This window comes from Diabrotica virgifera, chromosome 4 (assembly GCF_917563875.1).
Source record: "Diabrotica virgifera virgifera chromosome 4, PGI_DIABVI_V3a".
Taxonomy (NCBI): domain Eukaryota; kingdom Metazoa; phylum Arthropoda; class Insecta; order Coleoptera; family Chrysomelidae; genus Diabrotica; species Diabrotica virgifera.
Window position 1 is genome coordinate 106,825,255 of NC_065446.1, and position 20,454 is coordinate 106,845,708.

General features: G+C 34.9%; 1 protein-coding gene across 1 annotated transcript in view; it reads right to left on the reverse strand.

Moving 5' to 3' along the window:
- Positions 1 to 4,119: 4,119 nt before the first annotated feature.
- LOC114325665 (circadian clock-controlled protein daywake) overlaps positions 4,120 to 20,454 on the reverse strand; it is a 29,309-nt gene continuing 12,974 nt past the window's right edge. Inside the window, exons 2-4 of the mRNA XM_028273783.2 lie at positions 11,688 to 11,928; positions 6,379 to 6,512; positions 4,120 to 4,497 (exon numbers count right to left, since the gene is read on the reverse strand). Of these exons, the coding sequence (XP_028129584.1) occupies positions 4,196 to 4,497; positions 6,379 to 6,512; positions 11,688 to 11,928 (677 nt within the window). The 3' untranslated portion in view covers positions 4,120 to 4,195. The remainder of the gene's footprint in view (positions 4,498 to 6,378; positions 6,513 to 11,687; positions 11,929 to 20,454) is intronic.

Genomic DNA, 20,454 nt, shown 5'->3' on the forward strand with positions numbered 1-20,454 from the left:
ATGCCTCCCATAGTTTGTTTTGGAGAATACTGGCATGTGTGTATTTCTTAAGTCAACAGACAATAAAAGTACAGTGGAACCCCGATAAGTCGGCCCCCGATAACCCGGAAGTCCGGCTAACCCGGACCGATTTTCATCGGATAAACATTTTGATTTTCAATATTTTGTATTTTTCAATTTAATTGTGGCTTATTTCCAATCAAAATAGTTAATTTATTATCAGACAAACCTTTCAACAATAAAAATGTATGTAATATAATATTTGAGAGATAATGTGTACTTATGTGTGTAATTTGAACTATACGATATTAAAAATGACTCATAGCACACGCCGCAGAAACAACAGCCACCTGTCTGTAGTATCTATTCCTTTTTATTTCAAACTGTCAGCATTGTTTAGGAAAGACTATTTAAAAAATTCTTTTATAAACAATGGTCTTTAGTATTGTGTGTCTTGTATTTTTCGCTTCCATTTGCTTACGTTTGGGTTTGGTGTTTTTTTTAGTAATTTTAATGAGTAGGTACTGTGCATATTTATAAATATATTTCATGTTATTTCAATTCTAACGGAGTTTATCTGTAAGTATACCGTATTTTATTAATTTTTACCATATTCTCCGGCTATCTCGGATTTTCGATAACCCGGATCGGTCGCGGTCCCGATTAATCCGAGTTATCGAGGTTCCACTGTACTTCCTGGTCAACGGCAATTTTTTTCAATAATCTGTGTAAGGCAGAATAAATGGTCAATCGTTGATCTACCTGCCCTGAATCCCGCTTCGTTTGATCATCATCAGCTTCTATATCTTTGTATTCATTTTCTATTGTACCTACATTTAATGACTTTTCCGTATATTTTACTCACTGATTTGGTCACAGCGATGCCTATACATATAATTGTAATTGTTCTCCCTCCTGCCTTTTTTGTGTAGGCTTTTCATTTGTTTATAATGGGATTTTGTCTCCATTAATGTAATTCTGGAATAGTTGAACTAGGCTTTGATATAATTATGCTGCGCCGTATTTTATTAGTTCAGCAGGGATGATTTCTGGACCACGGCCTTTTTATTTTTTAACGATTTACATATCTCTTCTACTTCTCTTGATCTTATTCGTATAGGTTAGGCTAGGATATTTATATTATGGGTTTCGTTGTTATCTTTGAAGTCTGGTGTGACTTCATTTAAATGTCTCTCGAAATACTCGTCCCATTTATCAGGTGTAATATTGATGATACTACATATTATATACTCTTTTTTCCTCTCCTGTCGTAGCGATTATTTCCAACTTTCTCTGTTTCTACGTCCTCCTAGATGGAAATTAAATATATGTATATTGTTAGGGAAATATATCACTTTGTTTTTAATCATGACATATAAGATATAAGGAAACCAAAGGAGATACAAATAAATAAGGCCTTAAAAAATAAGCAACAATTGATATAAATTGATATGATAATATGTAGTCAATTCTTTAAAACAAATACGGGACCCAATTAAGGAGAAAAATGCTCGTGTTTGATACACCATTATAAAAATTTGTTTTATCTGTTATTTTTTATATAGAACTAACACTTTATAGTTCGTTTTGCGGATAATAAAACAATTACTCTTAGTTGTTACAATACAGTTTATTATTTAACAAACTGTTAAAAACAAAAATAAAAAGACCAGATGGAATGAGGAAAAATAGCAGGCCCAGAGCACGGATTGGAAGACCAAGGCGAAGGATAGAAAGTAATGGAAACTGATCAGACCAAGACCCACCAGGGGTTGTAGATTGTAGAGCCAATAATGATGATTATGGCGTAGACCCTATTTTCAAAACAAACAGGCTGCGGCCTGCTGGTAACTAGGTCACTTAGGCAAGCCGCACATCAAAGAAACATGAAACGTGAAACATTAAACGTGAAACATGAAACAAATAAATTGTAAAAAAAGTAACCGTTTCATGTGATATGCTAATCGATAAAACAACAATAAAATTTGTATAGTCGGCAATAGATAGTGACGTGGTCGTTGCTGTCGGCGTCGCTCTTTAATTGCTTTTTAATATCAAAGAAACGTGAAACATAAAACGTGAAACATGAAACAAATAAATTGTGAAGAACGAAACCGTTTCATGTTATATAGTGTAGGAAACAGAGCTTGAACTTCGTAAACTCGACACAAGTCCGGTTTTATTTCTTTTTTTAGTATATCAAGGGGTGCTTTTAAAGAGACTAAATTTTGCTTAAAAGATTTCGCCCCGGAACACCCTTTTTCAACCCGTTAAAGGGGGTAGTTTGTGGTTTTTGAGAAACGTAGCCCTTCCTGTACGTTATTGCAAAAAATTCCTTAATAGAAATATGAAGAGGACTATATTTCCTACAATTTATTCCGCGACAGCATATATCTATCACACACCGTTTAGCGGAGGTGGCGCCCCAAAGTTGACAAGTTTTTAAAAAAGCTTCTGAACCGCTTATGCTAGCGTAAAGAAACTTTCAGCGATTACCCGTGTACAAGTGTTATTTACAAATTTGTATAATGCACCCCCATATTTTTCACGAAACCACCCCAAAAAAGGGAAAATTAATAAAGAAAATATGCAAAAATTGACTCTGGGCCACCACTGTGCCTTTAGGGTGCAAAAAAAGTAAAATATGTATATATAGGTCATAATAAAATATGTAGCAGACAGTGTGTTTTTTTATTTGTCATAAGTATGTTATTAATAAAATGAATAGGTGACGAAAAAAAAAACAAAAACTGGAGCCCGCCAAAGCATTTCTGAAGTTTGCGGCGCCACTGTGCCGTAACGAAGAGCAAATAGTGGTCTTTAATTCTGTATAAGCGTTGTTTCAAAAAATATATAGGTAATGAAAAAATCGTAAAAACATGCTCGCCAAACTTATTTTCAGGGATAAGAGTAGTTTCCGCAGGGATGTTGCAATAATCATAATATATATTTATAAAAAAAAACCTACTGATGGAGTAGGATTTTTCCCTACCCCCTTTAAAGGGATAAAAATGGATGTTCCGGGGCAAATCTTTTAAGAAAATGTTAGTCTCATAATAAGCACCGCTTGATATACCAGAAAAAAAGTAAAACCGGACTTGTGTCGAGTTTGCGAAGTTTAATCTCTGTTGCCAACACTAATATACTAATCAAAGAAACAAAAATAAAATTTGTATAGTAAATAATCGAAAGTGATGATGACGAGGTCGTTGCTGTTGTGGAAACTCTTTTATTACTGTCCAAAAATCATAACCATAGTACATAATATTTGATTACAAACGAATTAAATGATCATCTTTGCTAAATTTAAATTACTTTATAGAATGAGTATTCAAACATTTACATTGTTTTATTGTCGGTCCTGGTTTAAAAAACGATATTTTCTTGTTATTGTCTATTCGAGTACCACTTCAGGTTATAATTATTATTGTACAACTCTTCGTTCTGCTCCACCACAGAAACCAATGCAATATTAAATTCTTGGTCGGCATTTATTTTACGCACGTAATTAATTATTCAAAACAATGAAACTGATATCGAAAAGTAGAACACGTCCTATTTCATGAAATACGTTTCAAGAAGATAAAAATGTTTCATGGGCACGAATCACACTCGTTTGATAGATGTGCGGACGTCTATTTGTTTAGCAGTGTTTTATTTCCATGAAACGTGTTTCACGTTTAATGTTTCTTTGGTGTGTACCTTCGGAAGATAAAAATGTTTCACACGCATGAATCACGCTCGTTTCATTGGTATGCGGACTTCTATTTGTTTAGCATTTTTTTATTTTCATGAAACGTGATTCACGTTTTATGTTTCATGTCTTACGTTTCATGTTTCTTTGATGTGCGGCCTGCCTTAGAGATAGAGTGAACGACAAGGTGCCGCGCCGTCGAAAAACATTTATAAGGAAAGACCAGATGGAGTGAGGAAAAAAGGCAGGCCCAGAGCACGATTTACGGACCAGGTGGGAGACGACTTACGACTGTTAAGAGTACAAAATTGGAAAACCAAGGCGAGAAAGTAATGAAAGCTGATTCTAGAACAGGCCAAGACCTACCAGAGGTTGTACAGCCAATGATGATGATAGTATGTTTTGTGGATAATAAAAACAATGACTTAGTTTCATTACAGTTTATTACCTAAAAAACTATCTAAAACAAAAAATATCACTCATGTATCACTTTAATAGAGATTACATTGGGAACAGCTCGTCATAAGTAAACATTCTACACACTTTATTCGCTATTAAAGTGAATTTGTCTGATAAAGAGTCTACTAGGGCAGGTCGTATTTCTTTTAAAAATATATCAGCATTGTCGTTAACAACCTGATTCGTGGCATCTCCTAAACCTTTTTGATTAAGAAACAGGTTTCCCAGTTTTAAGTGCGAACCTCCAACTTTCAACAGTATTAAAATTTTTTCGAATGTTTGGTAATTTTTACCATCAATTTTTTTTATGTGGCCTTTTAATCTAACTTGTACGTCCAGGTCGGCTAAAAAATAACAAAAATAAGTACAGAAAAAGATAGAGACAAAGATTAGTTATGTATACTTTAAGCAGTGTCTTTCTGTATAATAATTGCGAACTAAATTTGGGGCTATCTTCACCCTATATGTCTTAAAAATCTGTATCTTCCATAAGGTGTTCAAAAGCATGATAATATGAAGCATTATATGTTAAAACAATAGACCAAAAATCATTTGCTTACACGTAGTATTTAAAAAGACTCAGCCTCTTAGCTTACCTAAAATAAATGTCAACCAAGACATAAAAGGCGTGCGATAATTATTATTATAAGACAATAAAAGACCAAACTAATTCACTCGTAAGAAGTGAAGAAAGGAGCACTGGAAACGTTTTTCGAAAGAAATGGAACATGATTTTTATGGTCTCCAAAAGGAAATATGGCGCTTTATAAGAGGTCAAAGAACGGAGGTAGAAGAGGAAGAACAAATAACGCTAGAACCGAAAACACCAGAAGTTCCTACAAATAAAGAAGTTAATGTAAGTATACAGGAACTCCTAAAACAACTAGAAAAGCTGAAGAAAAGAAAAGCTGCAGTTAAAGACGGAATACGAATACTAAACGAATTTGTATGATAAAAATAGAAGTAAAAATACTCTTACGCATACGGCGCAATATTGATAGCTCAAGATGAAGATAGTCTGCAAAGATTAGTCAACAGTTTTAACATAAGAGCAAAAGAAGTCAATCTGAAAATTTCATCTCAGAAAACTGAAACAATAGTAATCAGTAAAAAACAAATCAGATGTAAAATAGAAATTGATGGCAGCAGTATTGAACAAGTAATGGAAATAAAATACCTTGGAATTACACTGTGAAGCAATGGAGACCTGGACAAAGAAGTGAGAAATCTAGTACAAAAAGCAAATAGATTGGCAGGATGCCTTAATAACAATAATGACATATGCATCAGAAACAAAACCAGATACAGCCACAACACAAACACTACTGGAAACGACAGAGATTTGAGTATTGAGAAGAATTACAGAAAATACGGTGAGAGATCAAAAGAGAAGTGAAGACATTAGAACAAAATATAACGTACAGTTTATAAACGAATGGACACTAAATAGCAAAAAGAATGGAATAAACACAGAAGCAGAATGGGGGAGACACATGTGGCCAAAGTAGCCAGAAATAAATCACCAATCAGTAGAAGAGGTATCGGCCTACCACGCAAAATATGGAGTTTAACCTTCCATAGAGATTAAAATCCGCCAATCCACAAGCAGAAATGCTTATAAAGAGCAATAAGAAGAAAGAAGAAGACTCTCTGAGGTCACTTGTTATCACTTTAAATGTTGATAATTTTGTATTTGTTATAACCAATCATACATCAGCTCGAATTTTGTGTATTTATGGTATTCAAGCTTTAAATTTCAGAGGTGTAGCAAAAATTAATCAAATAACTCCTTCGTGAATTTTGGAGATGTATCTATGGTGAGTTATCTACATGGAATGGTAAAATAAATGATGTTCTTTGTGACTTTAAATAGTTAATTGAATATTGCGGAAAGGTTCCACTTAGACTATAAGGGCAATTTACTTGCTGTAGAAGAATTTTAAATGTCTCTTGAGTGAAGAAAATTCGAAGCTCCACAATACTAGAACGTCTCAGCAAGACTACTGAGATTATAAAAAGCATCAAGAAGAAAAAGCTGAAGTAAGTATTTCGGATATGTATAACTTCGGATAAGGGAAACTAGCAGACAGACGCAGTCCAGAGACTTCATGATTGAAGAACTTGCGAGGATGGTCTGATATTGATACAAACAGGCAGTGAATTGTATGATATAGATGCAAGAGAAAGAAAAAGAGCAACTTACTCTACATTATATTTATACTTACTAAAGTTTCCGGAAATTGGCCCGCTACCTTTGTACTTTAAAACCAAGACATTCATATCAATGTCGTAATCACCATTGAATTCTAAATGTGGTATTTTGAGCTTAAATAAAAATACGTTTTTGGGTATATCGCACCTAAAAATAAAAAATAATAATTTTAAAATATGTTGTCTTTTTAAAAGAAAAAGACGGCTTTTGCTTGCTTTCGATTCAGAGGGATGCACAATCCCTAGACATCTCTTAAACAAACCGAAAAGTCTCAGATACAGAATCCATCATTATAATAAAAATTAAAATGGTAAATAATGATTTAAATCTGAAACTTTTGTCGTTGGAAATTCTTCCTGGTACATTCTTAATGTTGCTTTAACAACCAATACTGATGATATTGAAAGAGACTGGCTCAACTTAAGGGACGCTATATGCAACGGTGCGAAAGAAGTAATTGGTGACTACGAGCGGAAGAAGAAGAACGAAGGGATGACAGATGAAATATTACACCTCATGGACAGAAGGAGGGAAAATAAGTATAATCCCGAACAATATAAAGAACTGAATAGAACTGTCAGCAGAAAGATGAAAGAATCCAAAGAGAAATGGTTACAAGAAAAATGTCAAGAGATAGAAGAGCTAGAACGAAGACACGATAGTTTTAACGTGCATAAAAAAATCAAGGAGTTTACTTATACTTACAAGAAAAAACAGTTTGGTAAGTTAATAGACGAGAACAACAAACTTATTGTAGATAAAGGAGAACAGTTACAGACTTGGGCAATTTACATAGAAGATTTGTTTAGGGGTTATCGTCATATTTCTACGAACACTACTGATCTGAATGGAACAAAAATATTGAAAAGTGAGGTGATAAAAGCTATAGATCAAACGAAAGATGGGAAAGCAACAGGATGCGATGAAATACCAGTCGAATTTTTAAAAGTTTTTAACGAGAACAACATGAATGTAGTATTGGAACTGTTTAATAAGATATGCGATACTGGTCAAATTCCATCGGACTGGTTGTAATCTACATTTATGCCCCAAGTTTAATGAGTCACACCCTTAAAGTATTCTTGCGTATTATCCATTCCAGAATACGAGCAAAATTAGAACACAGCATAAGTAAAACACAGTTCGGTTTTAGATGCGGTTTTGGAACTCGAGAGCCCCTATTTGCAATACAAATCTTGATTCAAAAATGTCTGGATCAACAGAAAGACGTTTACGCCTGTTTTATCGACTATGAGAAAGCATTCGATACTATCAAACATGACAAACTCATAGAACTATTACATCTTTCAGGACTTGACACTAAGGACATCCAGATTATAAAAAATCTATATTGGAATCAAATAGCCCACATAAAGAATGGGCATATGGTGAGTGAAAACATAACCATTTCTAGAGGGGCTAGACAGGGCTGTATTCTTTCGCCACTGCTTTTCAACCTGTACACGGAACAAATATTTCTAGAGGCACTGGAAGAGTACAATGACGGCATCAAGATTAATGGCGTACCAATAAGTAATTTTCGATATGCAGATGATACTGTTATACTGGCCGATAACATCGAAGATTTACAGATGATGCTAAATAGAGTAAGTACAACTGGCAACCGATTTGGACTGAAGATCAATAGAAAGAAAACTAAATTTATGGTGATCAGTAAAAAGAACATTCAACATATCTACCTGAATATTGAAGCCGAGCGTATTGAAAGAGTACACCGATTTAAATATCTGGGATGTAAATGATAAGTGGGACCCAGACGTAGAGATTAGGATCCGAATTGAAATAGCAAGATCAAAATTCATAAAAATGAGAAAGCTCTTAAGCAACCGCTACCTAAGCGTTATCCTCCGATTTAGCGGCTCTAGAAATGTGGCTGTATCGACGCATACTGAGAATACCTTGGACAGACAGAGTGACCAACACAGAGGTATTGAGACGAATGGGTAAAGAGGTGGAATTGTTAACAACTGTTAAAAGGAGGAAAGCGTCATACCTGGGCCATGTGTTCCGTAATGATAAGTACAGTCTGCTACAGCTTATCGTGGAAGGCAAGATTGAAGGTAGAAGAGGTTTGGGCAGAAAGAAGAAATCCTGGCTGAGAAACTTGAGAGAATGGTTTTAAGTACCAGAAGCTGCGAACATAATACATGCGGCACAAAACAGAGAAACCTATCGTTCGATGGTCGCCAACCTTCGGTAGAAGACGGCACATAAAGAGGAAGACATTCTTAATCTGTGACTTTTACAATTTATAAGACAACAGACGACGAATATAGAGAACGAAAAGGACTTTTCTATATGCACATATATGGACATTTCACGGTTTTTGCTTTCTTTCGATTCAGAGGGATACACAATCCCTGGACAGCTGGTTCTGTCTTACAAACTTCTTCAGCAGAGCTAGCGTGCACATTCCGTTTTCATTCATGAAAATGCAATGATGGATTCTGCATCTGGGACTTTTCAGTTTGTTTAAAAGATGTCGCTGATTGCGTCCCAGACTGGATTTTGAATGATCTTTAAAATTTCACATGAATGGATGGTTTACCTTGGTTTTGCTTCAGAGGTGTTGTCGTTTATTGTCTTATAAACTGTAAAAGTCACAGAGTAAGGATGTACCAAGGAGAATTTCCAACGAGAAAAGTTTTCAGTTTTAAATAATTATTTACCAATTTAATTTTTATTTAAATGGTGGATTCTGTATCTGAGACTTTTCAGTTTGTTTAAGGGATGTCGCTGATTGCGTCCCAGAGTGGATTTTGAATGATTTTTAAAATTTTACATAAATAGATGGCTTGGCTTGGTTTTGCTTCAGAGGTGCGCACGCTAGCTCTGCTGAAGAAATCTGTATGACAGAAACAGCTGTCCAGGGATTGTGCATCCCTCTGAATCGAAAGCAAGCAAGAAACGTCTTTCTCTTTTCTATCTTTACTCAGATTTGAATACTATGAAAGTTCTTTCTGTCCTTTTCCTAGACGAATGAAAACGGAATGTGACTGCATATAGTAAAGTCTTTTTCGTTCTCTATATTCGTCGTCTGTTGTCTTATAAATTGTAATAGTCACAGATTACGGATGTATCAGGAAGAATTTCCAACGAGAAAAGTTTTAGATTTAAATAATTATTTACCAATTTCATTTTTATTATAATGGCGGATTCTGTATCTGAGACTTTTCAGTTTGTTGTCTTTTTAGTTGAGAAAGTATATTTCACGAATTTGAAACTGTTGCGTTGGACTATCGCTAGATATACAAGAAGTCAGAGCGAGAATAGAGTTAGCCCGACAAGGATTTATCAAGAAGAACAGATGAAGAGCTTATTTTGTAACAGTAGCATTAATATCAGCCTTAGATGTCGTTTTCTGCATTGATATGTTTGGTCAATACGTTTGTATGGAACGGAAGCCTGGCACTCATTATAACACTGATGAACAAGTTAGAACTCTGGCTTTATAGAAGAATTTTGAAAATACCTTGGGCAACCCACACGACCAACTGAAATGTTTTGAGGAGGAAAGGTACAGATAAGGAACTGCTAAAAATCATTAAAGTCAGAAAAGTTAGCTACCTGGGACACATAATGAGAAACGAAAAGTATCGCCTTGCGCAACTGATCATTCAGGGTGAGATTGAAGGAAAACGGGGTCCCGGTAGACGCAAGATTTCATGGCTTAGAAATATCAGAGAATGGACCGGCCAAGATTCAACATCTTTGTTTAGAAAATCCATGAGGAAAATAAACTTCCTGTAGCTGGCTGTATACCATAAATCACAAAATACTAGATTTGTTGTAAAAGGTATATTTTAAAATACCCTAAATAAGGGTCACAATAATACAAAACGTTTTCGGATTAAGAAATCCATCATCAGTGTTATAATCGTCCTAAAATTAAGTATAGCCTAATTAATTGAGAAAGTTGAAAAAATTGAGAGAGGTTTTAAAAAACAAGAGGTCATGCTTACAGAAAATAGCATGCTTGAGCCACCAAAATATGTTGGGTAAAAACTCTTTAAATGTAAACTATTGTGTTATGTTAGATATTTATATATATGAAATTGAAATGATGTTCTAGATAGGCCTGGATGTTACCCAGGGCAACACAGGACTCTGAGCAACCCAAAATGACGTTAAGAACTGTCAATGTAACCTAATTGTATTATTATTTCAGCCACAGCGTTTAAAGATTATTTTAATATTTGAGATAAAAAACAGTATCAAATTTACATATGTTGGAGTAAAAGTTGTTCGAAAATATATGAAAAAAAAATTGGAAAAAATTGGTGAAAAAAATTAAGATTAAAAGATTATTTTAAAGAAATTTTTTTCATCTATTTTCGAACAACTTTAACTCCAACATATGTAAATTTTATAGTGATTTTATCTCAAATATTAAAATAATCTTTAAACAATGTGGCTGAAATAATAATACAACTAGGTTACATTGACAGTTCTTAACGTCATTTTGGGTTGCTCTTGAATGCAGTTGTCAGTTGGCCATTGAAATCCAATATGTGAGGTTTTCTCCAAAAAAAAATTCTAACCACGTGGGAAGAGTCCTGTGTTGCCCTGGGTAACATCCAGGCATATCTCGAACATCATTTCAATCTTATATAAATATGTAACATAACACGATAGTTTACATTTAAAGGGTTTTTACCCAACACATTTTGGTCGCTCAGGCATGCTATTTTTTGAAGTATGACCTCTTGTTTTTTAAAAACTCTGTAAATTTTTTTAACTTTTCTCAATTAATTAGGTTATACTTAATTTTAGGACTTTTAAAACACTGATGATGGATTTCTTAATCCGAAAACGTTTTGTATTATTGTGGCCCTTATTTAGGGTATTTTGTAAATATCAGTTTTACAGCAAATCTAGTATCTTTGTTTAGAGCCGCATTGGACAGAGACAGATTTGCTAGTGTAGTCGCTAACCTCCACTAAAGCAGAAAGCACCACAAGAAGAAGAATCGCCAGATGTAGAAGAAAAATTAACAGGATTATTACAAGCGCATTCTTGAGAACATAATGTTGCCATCAGTGTTCAAGAGATTCCTCAATAGCAATCTTTATCTTTCAACATGACAATTGCCCGGTGCATGCAGTAGAATTGTTCGAGAATCGTTGGAAGAAGCTCATGTTAATGTTCTTCCGTGACCTACCCGGAGTCCAGACCTTAACTCCATCGAAAGTGTGTGGGCAGAGTTGTTAAAAAAATTAAATGAAAGAAACCTTAGGTCACGGAATAGAAATGATCTATGGGAAGCAATTGAGCAGGCACAAAAACACTTAAACTGCTTACTTTATATCATATACTTCAAATCCAGACGCTCCTGTGGCAATAAGCTTAGAAAAATTTGCGTCTATCCTGACTCCAGCATTTCCACTTTTTAAAACTATTGTATCTAAATCGAATGGTTCCAATGGTGGGATTTCTAACTCTGGTATTCCTTTTGCAAGTTGAGGTTTAAGAGTCATAACTGAATCCGTAACACATTTGTCTAGATTGGGGTCCGAACGTTTGCAGACCTTGAAGTATGAAGCTGAAAGAGAAGAGAACAAAGTCATGTTAGATTTGAAAACAAAAACATTTTTTACAATTTTTAAATATTCACTTAACTAAAGCATACAATCTTAAAAAATCAGTCCATTGACGAAGGTTTCGGAGCAATGAATATTTGTTATCTTCTAGCAATAAATATTTCTTCAGTATCTGCTATTATATGCCCCAGGTATTCAAGTTTTCTCTTTTTTATAAACTTCCTCAAGTTACCTTCGCCTTGACCTATTCTTTTTAGGACTTCTATTTTTAAAATACGTTGAACCCATGAGATTTTAAGTATTCTACGATATGACCACATCTCAAAGACTTCTAATTTGTTCATCATATAACCTGCATGCTCCAGGTTTCACATCCATATGGTGGATACAGGATACGCATAATATTTTAGGAATTTGATCCTTAGTTCAGCTGAGAATTTCACAGTATAGATCTAAGTTTCATAAATCCTCCTCTTGCAAGTTCTATACGAGTCTTAATTTTTTCATCAGGATTTAGTATCTCGTTTATATAACATCCTAGGTATTTTAAATTGTTAACTTTTGTAATAGGTTCTTTGTTGGCAATTAGTTGAATAGGGCGAACGCCTTTGGAGCTCGTTATTGGAGCATTCTCTAATGACTTGATATATAAGGAATTGAAGATCTTCGATACATTCAGCCATGATCGCTGTGTCATCTGCATATCTGATGTTATTAATAGTTTCTCCCCAATTCGAACTCCACATTACTCTTCTGGTGAAGGTTTCGTTCAATATTATTACCGTTCCAAGTACACGTTAAACAACGTACACCAAAATTTATGCTCATTTTGATAGTTAATTTGCTCATGAACGGATTCCGCTAATTTTTTTATTATTTTAGACTTTTTCTTTGGTGTTTACACTGTTGGGTAAAGGTTTACTCAAACTTATCTTGACAAGGTATAAGAATGGGTTTACGTCAAAATCATGTTGTAGTCTCATATTTTGCGAATAATTTGTTTTTTTTTTTTAGTTTCTCTGATATCTTTAAAAATAAAAAAAAATACGGTTTTATAATGGAGGTGAATGAACTTAATTTAGCATCTTCCAAAATAACATATTTTTTCTTCCTTTAGTCTTCTTTTTGAGGTTCTGGAACAGCTGCCCAATTCGATGTTATTTTCAAATTACAAAAAAGAGCAATAAGACATCTGTTTGGCCTCAGAAGAACAACTGTGAACAACACATTGCCGAAGTTAATTCAAATATCACCGAATTTTAACCTTTCCATCTTTTTATATTTTAGAAACTGTTTGCTTAATTCGTAAACATCTACATGTCTTTCCACCAAGACCTAATCATGACTACTTCACTAGAAATTCTACCTTTGACGTCTATTTACCGACTTCGTCCTCTGAGTTAGTATAAAAATCTATATTATATTCCACAAAAAAACTTTACAACCATCTCCCTCTACAACTTAAATCTGCAGCATCTTTCCCCACATTCCGTAAACTGACGAAAGTCTACCTATCTGAAAGACCATATTATTCAGTAGAAAATTTTCTTAATCAATTGCTAAGAAATTACAGTAAAGCAAGTAGTAGTTTTATTATTTTTTTTTATCTATATTTTGGTGTCATATGCAGCAGCTTAACTTTTATAGTATCTATATTATGCAACGAGCATTTAATGATAATCATTATGAAGCGAGTATGAGGGATACGAAACGAGCCGTATGCGGCGAGTTTCGTATAGATTACGAGCTTCATAATGATAATTAAATGCAAGTTGTATACACTATTTTTTCTATGATCATTCACAACAAAAAATATATTCTCTTCTTCTTCTTCTTCTTTTTGTATAGGCATGACTGTCTATTTTTCAATGTGCCTCTAGTAAGTTGTCGTTCCATGGTTTTCGTGGTCTTCTCACTGATCGTCTTCCTATTGGGGAACCGTCTCTCGCTGTCCTGGCTGCCCTATTTGTTGTCATTCGGTTTATGTGGTCATTCCATTCTATTCTTCTGTTTCTTACCCAGTTATTAATGTTATCCACCTTGCATCTCCGTCATATACCTGTACTTCTAACTAATAGAGTCTGCTCTGTCCGATAGAGTCTTACCATCGATTTTTCGAAGGGTTTTCATCTCCGCTGTTTCGAGCAATCTTTTTGTCCTCTCTGTGTCGGGTCGTGTTTCTGCCGCGTATGTATGGTATTGGTCTGATGACTGTTTTGTAAATTCTGCCTTTCATTTCTTTTCCGATATTTTTATTTCTCCATATTGTGTCATTCAGGCAACCTGCGGCTCTGTTTGCTCTATTCACTTGATTTTCCACTTCTGTTTCGAGCCTTCCGTAGCTAGATAGTGTGATGCCTAGGTATTTAAACTCCATCACTTGTTCTATTATCTGACCTTCCAGCTCCAATTTACATCTTATTGGATCTGCTGTTATAACCATGCATTTTGTCTTTTTTGAGGAAATTAACATGTTAAATTTTCTGGCTATTATGTTGAATTGATGCAGCATACTTTGTAAATCATCTTCACTTTGGGAGATTAATATTGCATCGTCCGCATAGCAGATTATTTTAAGTTGTTTTTCTCCCATTTGGTATCCTCTTTAGTTTTTACTTTTTTTTATTATCTCGTCCATGATCAGGTTGAACAATAAAGGACTCAAGGAATCCCCCTGTCTTATCCCATTGCCGGCTTCAATTGGGTCAGTTAGTTCTTCTTCCACTTTTACTTTTATTGTGTTGTTCTGGTAGATGTTTTCTATCGTTTTAATTATTCCCAGAGGTACCTCTCTCGAGTATAACAAGTGGATAACGTCCTTTAATGTGACACTGTCAAATGCTTTCTTAAGGTCCACGAAACATAAATGTGCCGGTTTGTTGTATTCCAACGATTTCTCTTGAACTTGCCTCATTATAAATTAATATAGCGTCAGTGCATGACCTTCTCGACCTAAAAACTTGTTGTTCTTCTGCTAATGTTATAATTTCATTCAATTTGTTTGTTATCACTTTTGTTATTAATTTTAATGTTGTGTTTAATGTCTGTAATTCTCCGGGTCTGATTTGTCTCTTTTTTTGAAGAGAGGTATTAGGATGCTTGATCTCCATTCTTGTGGTATTCTGTTTTGTTCTATTATTTTTTTATTAGTTTTAATAGCTGTTTAGTTAGATCTTGTCCTCCGTACTTTAGGAGTTCGTTCGATATTCTGTCCTCTCCTGGAGATTTTCTATTTTTTAATTGTCTTAATGCTTCCTTTACCTCTCCCTCCTCGATGTTTATTTCTTCGTTTGTCGTAACTTCAGGTGTTGGTGGTTCATTATCGTCGCCTTTAGCAAATAGAGATCGGAAGTAGTCTGCGAATGTTGCCTTCTGAATGTATTTCGCTTTTATTAATTCGTTCATCTCCTTTCTTTGCGCTCTGATCATTCTCCATACTTCTTTTTGTGTTCCGTAGAAGTCGTGTTCCATCTGTTTTGAGAAACTCTGCCAGTCCTCCCTTTTATTTGCCTCACTAAAGTATTCGTTTCGTTTCTGATTCGTTTGTAGTGGTTGTATGCATGCTGTGTTTGTTTTGTTCTGTATTGTAAAAAGGCTTTCTTCTTTTCTTCGCATTTTATCTTAACTTCCTCTCTAAACAACGGGGTTTTCTTCTTTAATATGTGAGTATTCGTTAAAAAATATATTCAAATTTATTAACTTTGTAACGCAAACAAATTAAGTAGTTTGTCAGTTTGACAGTTTGTTTACATATTGAGAACTGTCAAAGCGTATGTATTTGACTCGCCATTGGTCACTGCGCGTGTACCACCTTTATCGCGAATGCCATATCGCGATTCTATTGGTTAAAAATCTGTATCTTAATGAAAACCTCTATCATAATGAAGTTCATTATTATACAGGTAGTGACATCATAATAATTGATATATTATCCGCTCCGAGCTTCGCTGGTATCGCCACCTACCTACAGGATTACTAGTATAACTTTTACCGGAAATTTTCTGGAAAGAAAAAAGTGTTGCCTATACTCTGTGAGTTTCGCTGGTATGGCTGCTATCGCCATCTAACGGTTGACTAGTGTTCCTATTTCGACCGGAATTTTAAAGAGTACAGTAGAAAAGCAAATAATAGTTGTTTCAAACTTATTATTTAATTCTTATCGTGTAATATTTCCAACGTAAAGAAGTAATTGGATTGTAATCGATAATTACAGTTGAGTCCGCGAGTCTTTACCCGTGCGTCATTAATAGCTGGCGAGATAAAACACATACTTTTTATCTATAGTATTTTTACTACAAAAACGTTATTACGTAGGTCAAAATTTTTGACGTAAGAGAACTGTCAAAACATTAGAATGTGACTTTTCATTATTGCTATGTTTATTATAAACACGGCAATAATGAAAAGTCACATTCTAATGTTTTGACAGTTCTCTTACGTCAAAAATTTTGACCTACGTAATAACGTTTTTGTAGTAAAAATACTATAGCATCATTCTCTTCCACGCATGAAACTTATGACAAACCAGCTGCCGTTTGTTATTAAGTAAAAACACATGTTATTTTTATGAACCATCTAGACTCAGTGCATTGAAAAGAGATAGATACAAAAAAGACGATTCGGTATGTTTTCATATTTTAAGCACAATTTGTTTGACGTTTCTGCTTTGTTTACTTTTGTGGCTGTCAGTCAGTTGAATTTTTTGCGGTTTTTGTCGAATTTTTGCGTTTTGAAGTTTCTTTATATTACCCAAACAGTTGTTTTCACAACTAATTTTATATTGGGCTTTGAAATGTTAAGGTAAATAATTATATTTTGGCAATTTATATTTAAAACATACAAAGCTAACGTCATTCACACAGTAAAGAAATGATTGTGTTTAGATTTCCGTCAAAGTGAATAAAATAACAAAAATAAAATATGTTATTGAATTTTTTTATAAATTGTTTATTTATTTATTAATCAATAATAATAAAAGAATTTATTAAGCTACTTCAAATGCTGCTGTAATTCTGCACAAAAATTTTGAAGCAAAACTTACATTTGACATTCTATATATTTGATAACGTCAAATTTTATAATAAAACCCGTAATCGAAACAGTAGCCACTTTCTGTCAGTTGTTGTTGCGTGAAATAGATTTCCGACTTATTTCGTATGCTTTAAATGATGACGCACGGGTAAAGACTCGCGGACTCAACATAGCAGTAAGTACAGAATTTATTATTCATTATGATTATTTTTACGATTTTGCTTATCGTTTTGACGTTTATGTTGACAACTAATATTAGAAAAAATTTATTCTGCAAAAAAGTATAATTTAATATAATTATAGTATAATACTTCTTAAATATTAACTTATGAATAACAGTTAACGGCATCCTACGTTTGCTGTGATTGGTCGTTATCTTCGTCACGCATTCAAATTTTGTTTCAGGATTGGATTGTAAAATTGAAACCGTCAAAATTCGACAGTGTGCTAACTGCTCCTTTAGCTCAAATTTTTCTACCGTTTTAAAACTAAAATTGTGTTTACTTACTTTTTTCTAATTGCATCAATCCATTTTTGTCGCTGAAGTCCTTATGCTTAGCGACAGGAAAGTTGTAGAATACACAGTTACTATTGTAACCAGTATTTCGACACTTTTTAATACAACAACTTTCGTGAGACATTTAAAAGCTATAATATGCAACTCTTAATGCAGAACGTCAAAAGGCAAATTTCCAGTAAAGGTTTACAAACTTGTCACTACTGGCGCTCGCGAATTTTTAATTATCCCCTCTACCTACGAGCTCACAGCTTATAGTATGAGAATAGAAAAAAATTAATTACTAGGTAGACTATGCAATTTGCAATTTACTTAAATTTTTAAATTTTGCAATTGATTCTTTCTGTTTAACTTCATTATTATCCAGATTTAGCCATACGGCTCACACTCCCTCTAAGGGGAAAATTGACTCATCTCAGATACCTACGGTATCAAAAGGATTGAGCTCTGGTGGGACTCTTTCCGTGTTATCGAGCCCTAGGTGTCTTGGAATGCAGGTGTATCTCCCAGAAATTTTCGTACGCATCTGGCCGTCGCGAGTAGTATAGCTTTCTGCATGGTCTTATAAAGATGTTCATTCAGACCCAGCTTTTTTATGCTTTCGAGGAGGGTCTTCGGAATGACTCCAGTAGTAGAAATAATAATCGGTATCGCCTGGGTACTTTGCATTCTCCATTGCCTTCGTATTTGGCGATCTTTTCAGTAAACTTACTACGTAGATTATTGTTGTTAGGTATCGCCACATCAATTAGTGTTTGTTTTGTTAATTTATTAACTAGTACGAGATCTGGTCTATTATGTGCCACTGTTTGGTTTGTGAGCACAGTGCGGTCCCAGTATAGCTTGTAGTTGCCATCCTCAAGCATACTCTCAGGGACGTTTTGATAATTCGAGAGATGGTCTGTTTGGAGAAGTCCCAGCTTGATAGCTATCTGTTGATAAAGGATTTTTCCCACTGCATCATGCCATTCCTTGCATTCAGTTGCAGCAAATGCCTGGCAGCCCCCTGTAAGATGTTGGATGGTTTCTTGGGCTTAACATCCATATCGGCATCTGTCGTTTTGAACCTGAGGGTCTTTGATGATATATTTCAGGTAATTTCTGGTTGGTATAACCTGATCCTGAATGGCCAGTAATGAACCCTCCGTTTCAGGGAACATCTTTCCTGATATCAACCAGTAGTTCGACGCTATATTGTCGACATAATCTTGGCTGACCTCATTGGGATGTGGCCCGTGCAGAGGTTTACCCATCCAGGCGCGCATTTTTTCGTCCTTAGTAAGGTGGTTTATGCGCATTTCTGCTTCCCTCAGTTTGATCGGTGTTGAGTCATCTACTGCGCAGATAGCGCGATGTAGAGTAGATGTCTCAGCCTGCATCTGAAAATAAGTTCTTAAATTAGCAATTTGTTTATCTAATTGCTCACCTATATCCATAAGTCCTTTTCCTCCTAGATTCCGTGGTAATGCTGTTCTTTCTACTGCACTTTTAGGATGGTGTTTTTGTGCCTTTGTGGGGTGTGTTCGTACTTTTCGCTAAAGAGCTTCTATATCTGTTTTTGTCTATTTAACAATACCAAATGAGTAGCTAAGCGCGGAATATGCGTAGGTGTTTAGTGCCTTAAACAAATTTCTACTGTTAAGGTGTGAGCGAAGCAGCTGTTTTACCCTTCGTATAAACTCAGTAGTTATCTCTGTTTTCATTTGTTTATGGTCAATTTTCCGCGCTTGCTTTACTCCAAGATATTTATACATATCGTTTTCACCCATGGCCTCGATGTTCTGGCCATTTTGCATATCGAATCCTCCGGGCTGTACTTTTCCTCTGACTATATTTAAAATACGGCACTCGTCTAGTCCGAAGTGCATACTAATATCGTTGGAAAAAGTTTCTACAGTTTTTAGCATCTCGTCGAGTTGGTTTCGAGTGGAAGCCATTAATTTCAAATCATCCATGTACAATAAATGATTAAGCTTCGCCACCACATTGTTATTATTTTTGATGCTAAAACCTGCATCTGTGGAGTTCAATAGCTGAGATAGTGGGTTCATAGCTAGACAGAACCACAGAGGACTCAACGAATCTCCTTGAAACAGTCCCCGGCTGATTGCGATATTTTCAGTTTCGATGTTATTTTCACCAGGTATTTGAAGGTGAATTCTAGTTTTCCACTCTGTCATTATATGTTGTAAAAAGGTCACTATATTATCATCGACTTTATATATTCTCAATATATCTATAAGCCATTCATGCGGCACTGAATCAAAGGCCTTCTTGTAATCAATAAAAGCAGTGAATAGGTTCCTCTTTTTGGAATATGCTTGATTAGAAATGACTGAGTCGATGATAAGTTGTTCTTTGCAACCCATGGAACCCTTAGCGCATCCTTTCTGTTGAGGCTCTATGATATTGTTCAGAGCACAGTGTTGGTAGATACGCCGGGCTACACAGGATGTGACCAATTTATACAAAGTTGGAAGACAAGTAATTGGGCGGTATTTTGCTGGATCTTGGGTGTTATTTTGATCCTTCGGTATTAAATAAGTGGTTCCCTGAGTTAGAAATGATGGTATATCCTGCGGATTAGAAATAACATAATTAATTAGTGTTGATAAGCATTTATGAGCACTCCAAAACTTCTTGAGCCAAAAGTTTTGAACTCCATCTGGTCTAGGAGATTTCCAGTTATGAAGCTCTTTGATGATATTTGAGACTTCTTCAGTGGTGAAGGGTTCGTAGAGAGTAGTAGTGTAGTGTTGACAGTTCTGTGCCGTATCTTCTACCCATCCAGCATTGTTGTTAAGAGCAGCTGGTGTGGAAAGTTGATTTCCCGAAAACTCATGAATTTCTTCTTGGCTTGGATAAGACTTATTGAGATTTTCTACGGTGGAATTGAGTTTTCGATAGAACGCCTTCTCAGCAGTCTCAAAAAGGGCATTGTCGGATTTTCAGTTGTTACTCACTTTGTACCTTCTTAGTC